Source organism: Zootoca vivipara, chromosome 17 (genome assembly GCF_963506605.1).
Source record: "Zootoca vivipara chromosome 17, rZooViv1.1, whole genome shotgun sequence".
Classification (NCBI taxonomy): domain Eukaryota; kingdom Metazoa; phylum Chordata; class Lepidosauria; order Squamata; family Lacertidae; genus Zootoca; species Zootoca vivipara.
The window spans coordinates 25,789,318-25,797,077 of NC_083292.1; the positions used below are offsets into that span (position 1 = coordinate 25,789,318).

The 7,760-nt window shown below is 45.9% G+C and overlaps 1 protein-coding gene across 6 annotated transcripts; it reads left to right on the forward strand.

Annotated features, from left to right (window-relative positions):
• The first annotated feature begins 153 nt into the window (after positions 1–153).
• EIF1AD (eukaryotic translation initiation factor 1A domain containing) lies at positions 154–7,694 on the forward strand. 6 transcript variants are annotated; one of them, XM_035098320.2, is made up of 7 exons: positions 186–251; positions 1,680–1,771; positions 2,795–2,971; positions 3,576–3,684; positions 3,887–3,995; positions 4,842–4,895; positions 5,693–7,694. In XM_035098320.2, the coding sequence occupies exons 3-7, from the start codon at positions 2,885–2,887 to the stop codon at positions 5,835–5,837; spliced, it is 504 nt and encodes a 167-aa protein (XP_034954211.1). In that variant the 5' UTR covers positions 186–251; positions 1,680–1,771; positions 2,795–2,884; the 3' UTR covers positions 5,838–7,694. The 6 variants fall into 6 exon arrangements, with proteins under 6 accessions (XP_034954212.1, XP_034954213.1, XP_034954211.1 ...); XM_035098318.2 differs by having other exon boundaries at positions 187–251; positions 5,690–7,694; XM_035098319.2 differs by having other exon boundaries at positions 192–251; positions 1,689–1,771; positions 5,690–7,694.
• Positions 7,695–7,760: the final 66 nt, after the last annotated feature.

Sequence of the window (7,760 nt, forward strand, 5' to 3'; positions counted from 1 at the left end):
ATTTTTGTTTTTCTTTCGCCCTCTCTTGCACAAGTCAGCAAGGCTGTTATCACAACAAGTCATTGACGACAAGTCCATTCTGAAGTGGCTGCACCGCAGTGCTCTTAACTCAAGTGGGGAAGTTTTTAAGCACAGCACTCCGGGAAGGAAAAGCGTGACGCACCCGGAAGTCGGGTCCAGAACAGCCGGAAGTAGGAAGTTCTCGCTTCTCACGCTTCGGAGGGGACGAGAAGGCGCCAGTTCTTAAGCAGGTATCGACCAAGCGTTATTATTACTACTATCGATCAAGCGACGGGCAGGGCTGGAGATTTGGGGGCGCAGGAGGCTCCGAAAGGGTGGGTTCAAAAACAGGTGAGAGCCCCCTACTGCCTTCCTAAGGGCGGGGGGTGGGCCGGTCCTACCTCACAGGGCTGTTGTGGTGCTTGCCGAGTGTTATTTATTTCATAAAATTTATACGCGGCTTGATTGTAAAAGGAACAAACAAACGAAAGCGGCTTGCAAAAACAAACAAGCAAACAACGCCCCCCCCCATTAGAATAATCAATAAGAAAAACTAACGAACAATAATTTAAGACTTTAAGAGTTAACACGCAAACCGCTTTGGGTGCTTAAATATAGAGCACCAAAGTGCTATGTAAGCTCTATGAGTGGATTCCAACTAGACCTGGTCTGAATAGAGATATTGGGTTCTTGTCTCATTACACATACTAAAACTATTTTTGGTCATCTGCATACTATCCCTTGCTTTTTCCTGTAGGACTAATTGCAGTCGTTAACAGTGTCAACATGTTTACCATACCCTTTGAGCCAATCACCCATCTCCTACTACCCTTCTGAGAAATAACCCACCCTCCCACTATATATAAGGGCCTGGTGACTTCTGCTTCAGTGTATCTGAAGAAGTGTGTATGCACACAAAAGCTTATACCAGAACAAACTTAGTTGGTCTATAAGGTGCTACTGGACAATTTTTTATTTGTTTTTATTTCGACTGCGTCAGACCAACACGGCTACCTACCTGCATCTAGCTTACTCCCAGTAAGGGTTGCCAGGTGTTGAGTATCCCAGACCTTGAGATGTGAGACGTCTTAGTTTAGAGAAAAGGCAAGTAAGAGGCAACATGATAGAAGTGTATAAAATTCTTCATGGCATGGAGAAAGTGGATAAGGAAAAGCTTCTCTCCCTCTCCCCTAACGCTAGAACTTGTGGACATTAAATGAGGCTGCATATTGGATGAATAAAAGGAAGGATTTCTTCACACAGCACATAGTTAGACTGTGGAACTCCCTGTGGAATAGAGGATGTTGGAATAAATCACACATGCACACCCCAAAAAACCCAATGCTTTGTGTCCTCCAGATGTTTTGGACTACAACTCCATACATCTGGGGCTGATGGGAGTTGTAGTCCAAAACATTTGGAGGGTGCCAGGTTGAGGAAGGCTGGACCAGATGAATCTTTTCTTCAGATCCAGCAAGGCAGTAATTGTAACATAGATAAATCAACCGGTATGAAGGATCAATGGCAGTTCCCAGTGGTAGAACATCCATGTTCAAAAGCAGTGTACCTCTGAGCCCCTGAGACTGTCCTTGCGTATGACTTGTTGTTGTTGTTGTTGTTGTTGTTGTTGTTGTTGTTGTTGTTGTTGTTGTTACATCTCTCCACACTCACCCTTCAAGCTCTTCCAGAACTGTGAATGTACCAGAGAGTGAAATTAGCACTGGATCCACAGCCCTTGAACTTGGACGACATTGGCTGTTGTTGGAAACAGGTCAGTTTTCTGTGGATCCTCACCCCCCACTCCTGTACAGAGAAATTTCCCCCATCACTGAACACAAGGGAATTCATATGGAAGTACTTGGTCCCATCCATTCTTATGTTTTAAACTAGAGGGTTATCTGGCTGGCCTTCCAAGAGTTGTGGGCAGGAGGGTGGTGAGAGAACAGGCCTTTTCTCTGGTGCCCCGATTGTGGAATTCTCTCCCTAGGGAAGCACTTACATTGTCATCCTGACACCAGATGATGTTTTTATTCTCCTTGGTGCTTGCTCTTTTATTTTTTATATCTGTTTGTAATTTGGGTGGGCTGGCTGGGTATCTTATGGTGCATGATTTTTTTGGATGAACACTTTTTTTTGCCCATCTAAATATTTTTTCCTCAATATCGTTCCAATAACATCCTCATTATAACAATGCCAATTTTATTCAATTAATACAATTATTAAAACCAATTATTAATATACCAAATTATATAATTTAGCTAGGCCCCCTGTTCCTCTCCCACCCAGAGAAGAATTCAAAGAATGAGTTTCCCCCACCACTCTTTGTTTATCTCCATCTGCCTCTTCCTGCGATGTCGAGGAAGACCTCCATTCCTGGTGCAGGCGGAACAGGATGAACACTTTTAGCATAGATTTTTCATTCTGATTTTTAAAATTGTATATTTCAGGAGTAAGCAACCTAGTGCCCCAATGTTTTGGACTACAAATTCTTTCACCACTGGCCATACTGGAATGGGCTTATGGAAGTTGTAGTCTAGGAACATTTGAAGGCCACTGCATTGGCTACCCCTGGTATATTTTGCATGCCATTGCCCCTGTAAAACACTTTGCAACTCCTTCCAGTAGTGAGAAGCAATATGTAAACTGAATGAATTAAAAATGAGGAGCAATTGGACCTGGCTTCCATTATCTCCCAGCCCCATGCAGTACGCCACCTGTTCTAGTTGATATTTCCACTTCTAAAGCACTTGTGATGCTCTTCCATTCATTATTCAATTCAATTTATTTTGGGCAGCCTCCTAGAACGTGGGCGTATTCTGCAAACGGTTCCTTGCATCATCCTGGCCCCGGCAGAGGCACGGTTCCCCAGGGCTAACAGAACAGCATGTCCCAAGCCACAAAACGCAAGCATGTGGTGAAAGAAGTCCTTGAAGAGTATGTGGTGCCTTCAGAGAGGCAGCAGATCGTCCGGGTGAGAACAGAGGCCTCCCCCTGTGCATCTCCAGCCTGGACTGACCATGGGCTTCCAGATGTCATCGCTCATTTTCTGTCCTGATTTTTGCAGTGCTGTTTCTAGCAGCTGTGTTCCACCCAAGACAGCTGTAGACTTGGTTGTTGTACATCATCATCCCTCATGCTAGTGCCTTCCGGATGTTTTGGACCACACCTCTCAGCAAGCTCCAGTTAGCTCAGCTGCTTTGGACAACTGCTCTCAGCTGAGCTTGCTGGGAATCACAGGATTCGTAGTCCAAAACATCTGGACGTTGGGGAGGGCTGTCTTAGATCTGCATTAACCCTAATTATGGATCTGGGGCAGGAGATTGTACTAGATAACCCTTTGTGTCCCCTCCAAAGCTACAGTTGGTTCTATTGCCTCCCTCTGCTCATCTTATCTATAGCTGGACGGTTCAAAAGAGGTTTGGCTCTTCTTCCCCTGCAGGAGAGGAAAGCAGAGTGGGTGGGTTTCAAGCCAGTCGAACAGAAAGGGCCCCTTTTATGGACTTACAGTGATGGTTGCTGTTAAACCCCAGCACAACTTACAGTGTGGTGGTGGTTGTTTTGCCTATCTCCTCCAGGTGGTGGGGACCCCTGGCAACAATCTCCATGAGGTGGAGACATCTGAAGGGACGCGGTTCCTTGTGAGCATGCCCACGAAATTCCGCAAGAATATCTGGATCAAGAGAGGTGAGTGGCAAAGGCTGCTGTCCTGTTGAGCCAATTGAGTTCAGTGGCAGGTGGGATTGCTAGTTTCATTTTCCCTAGAACCTCTCCCCCTTTTAAATTTTTGGCCATGCACATGAAGCTGAATACGCACAAGGTAAATGCGCATAAGCTGTGGGCTTAACCATATACATAGACACACACGTATCTTTTTCTCCCCTCCCAGGTGACTTCCTATTGGTAGATCCCATAGAAGAAGGGGAGAAAGTGAAAGCCGAGATTAGTTTTGTACTCTACAAGGATCATGTTCGCTACCTGAAAAAGGAAGGATACTGGTAAGGACCAAATACCCACTGGTGACACTCAGAATCCCTGCAACCAAAATAGGGTTCAACCCTCAACAACCCACGCCCCCCCCCAAAGATTTGAGAAGCAGGAATCAATACTCCCTCCTCGCTCCCAGCCAAACAACAACAAAAGATAGAAACTGGAAGGGGTAGGAGGCATTGGAGGGTGCCAGGGGCTGTCTGTGGATATCAAGTTGAACCCCCCCCCCAAAAAAAAACTTAAGCAGTTGCTGATAGGTTTATTGCCACCCAGCTCTCTTCCCTTCCAGCAGTAGTAGGAAAGGAGCTACAGTGGTACCTCGGTTTATGAACACAATTGGTTCCGGAAGTCTGTTCATAAACTGAAGCATTCATAAACTGAAGCGAACTTTCCCATTGAAAGTAATGGAAAGTGAATTAATCCGTTCCAGATGCGACCACGGCGTTCGTAAACCGAAAATTCGTAAATCGAGGTGTCCATAAACCGAGGTTCTGCTGTACTGACAAGGAGAGCTGCTGACAACACCCCTGAAGCCTGCTAGGCCAGCCTCCCCCACAACCTGGTGCTTTCCTAATATTTTGGATTACATTTCCTATCATCCCTGACTTTGGGGCTGATTGGCCGATGGGAGTTGGGAGTCTAAACCACCCCAGTGCACCAGGCTGGGTGAAGGGTATGTCCCGGCTGCTGGTGTGATACACTTTCCTGACTTGTTTTGTGCAAGGGGAATGACCCATCTCTTCTGCAGCTCCCACCTTTGTCTTGGAACCATCCCTTTGTAGGCTCAAATGTACCCTCCAAACTACTAAGCTACCAATATCCCAGGCTGCCCTCTCTCCTGTTTCTTTCTGCAGGCCTGAGGCCTTCTTGGGTGGTGTGGCAGGAGCTCAGAGCAGTGCTAAAGACAGGTGAGTTTGGGAATGGAACTCCTGTGATGTGTTTGTGTGGAGGGTAGGAGAGCACTCTGCGGACCTCCTCTCTCTCACCTCTAAGGTGTTGTTGTTGTGATTAAGTATTATTGTTAATTATTACAATTAATTTATTGCCTTCTAAACCACCACATAAGATAAAGAACAACATATACAGTCGTACCTTGGAAGTTAAACGGAATCCGTTCCAGAAGTCCGTTTGATTTCAAAAACGTTCAAAAACCAAAGTGTGGCTTCTGATTGGCTGCAGGAAGCTCCTGCAGCCAATCGGAAGCCCTGTCAGACATTCGGCTTCCAGAAATAGTTCACAAACCGGAACAGTCACTTCAGGGTTTGTGACGTTCAGGAGTCAAAACGTTCGGGAACTTCCAAGGTAAAACTATACATTTAAAACAAGATTAAAACAAGTGAACACTTGTGGTAAAGACCCATTTATCCAGCTGAGAAAGCCTGTTGGGACAAAAATGTCTTCAACTGCTTCTGGAAAGTGCGGATCATGGAAGTCTGTTGCGTTTTAACACGAGACGTTACCCACAACAGGCCACACATTTACACAAAGCAAGAAAAAGGGGAGGCAAGGACAAGTTATAAAAGTACAAAAATTAGGCTGGATGTTGTAGCCAGCTCTTAGTAGTCCTACTTTGCTTCTGATGATGTGTTTTAATTGTTATAAACTGCACCCTGGGATCTTAGCATGAAGGGCGGGTAATAAATTGAAGTAATAATTAGAGAGAAGTTTACGCTAAGAGCGCCTTCTGTCTTTCTTCCTTTAGCAGGGATGGGCCACAGAGCCCACCACGTTCTGCGGGGGAGGAAGACTCTGAGGACGATGATGCAGACTTGTTTGTGAATACAAACAGGGTGAACTACAACTACTTGGAGAGTGAAGACAGCAGTGACTCGGACGAGGAGGAGAAGTGACAGGTCAAGCCAGTCTGGCGGCTTCCATACTTTCCTCAGAGAAAAGGGGCATCACCTCAAAGCCCATCCTCTTGTCTAATAGGGTTAGCTGTTTGTCCCCTTTTTCTGGAGGGGGGGGGCGCGTGTACTTGCAGGAGCATATTGGAGCTGCTGTATTGCAGGCAACAACGACAACAACAAAATTGGCTCAGCCTGTTAGCAGCAGCCATAGCTCATTCCTTGAGGAACTTTGACCTTGTCTTGACCAGATGCCTCTTCTGTATTCCAGGCCTCTTTCCCTTTCTCCCTTTGCCTTATACAATGTGTATGTCCCAAACCCAGACCCTGCCTGGCATGCCAGGTAGCAGTTTTGCAATAGGTCACAAGCTTCAAGATACATTGATCATTTTGAAGCGGCACTCCTTTCCTCTAAAAGTGGGCTGGCCTACATTAAGAGATGGTCAGCACACAACGGGAGCATCCAAGAGCAAGTCGTATTTAATAGGCAAGTGCTGAAGTAGATGGCATTGGGGCTGGTCTCAGCTCTTTCTATCAAAATTCTCAGCACCAAAGCCATTCCTGGGTATCGCTTGAGGCTCAAATCACCTTGCCTTCTATTTCTCCTCCTTCACATTTGCTAGATTTGGCTCCTGAGAGGCAAGGGGACACCCACAGCGAGTGACTACTTCTCTTTTGTATTATAATATTCAACAAATGTTTCAATAAACTTTAAAGAGAGACTGGGGGTGAGAGCACTCTTGTTTACAAGTGGGGCCTTTGTGTGAGCTTGCTAAAGCAGAGGGGGGAGGAGGGGAAGGTTCATCTTAAAAACACTGCGCAAATTGCTTTCTGTGAAGTTTTTAAACCATGTAAATACAGGAAAGCAGCTAGGCGGAACTTTAGCTAAGGGGGTTAAATGCTTTACTGTGTGAGGAAAGGGGAATTGTAGAGAAGCTGCATTCTTTCCAACTGCCTTCTAGGTAAAAGATGCAGGGCAGCGCCCCATGCCTGAAAGACTCTCTTCGGAAGGGAAGCAGACGTAAATAGTAGCAGCAAGGTTTCCTGATGACGCCAAACTGTTTGGGGTGGTTAAAACGAAGAAGGGATTGCAGAAAGCTCTTTGAACGGTGGCATGGGTAATAAAATGTTAAAGGTGGTGGAAAATAAAGAAATGCAATGCTAATAAGGTCTGAGCAGGCAGTGACTGAACAGCAAAGAGATGTGGGGCTTGAGGTGGATAACTTGACGAACTTGTTAATCAAACAGTGGCTGTGAAAAGTGTGAACTCTGTGTTGGAGATCATTAGGAAATGAAACAAACTGCCACTATCATAATACATTCCATTTATGACCACAGTTGGGGTGGGGGGTGGGTTATGTAGCTTTGGATGATGGGAACTCGAGTCTACCAACATTACAGAGGAACACAAGGCCTCCTTAGAGTGCACACCAGCCTTTACGAATCTGGTGCAATCAGATATTGATGGGACTATTATTCCCGTCAGCCCCACACAGCATAGCATGATGGGAATTGCAGCCCAAGAGTTGCAGAGCAGCAGGTTGACAAAGGCTGCTCTACACTAAATGGCGGCAGCAGCTTTTTCTCAGTCCTGCTTGGGAGAGAACCTGAAGGTTTTCTGCAAGCAAAGCAGGCCCCCTTGTTCTCCTGCCCTCTGCTGCCAAGCAGCTTTAGATGGAACCAAAGTTGCTGAAGATTGTACCATTTCAAGTGGAGGCTTACTGGACATTCCCTGACTAAGCCAATTTTCTATATGCAGGGAATGCACAAGGAGCCATCAGTCCCATGAGCCTCTTAGCTGCAATCTGAAGTGATAGAGGGGAAGATTATATGTATGTAGCCCATTGTGTACTCCCCATTTCATCGGCCAGCAAACACAGCATTTTAAACTCTTGTTCATACCGGGACAGTAGAAGGAAGAGGCTC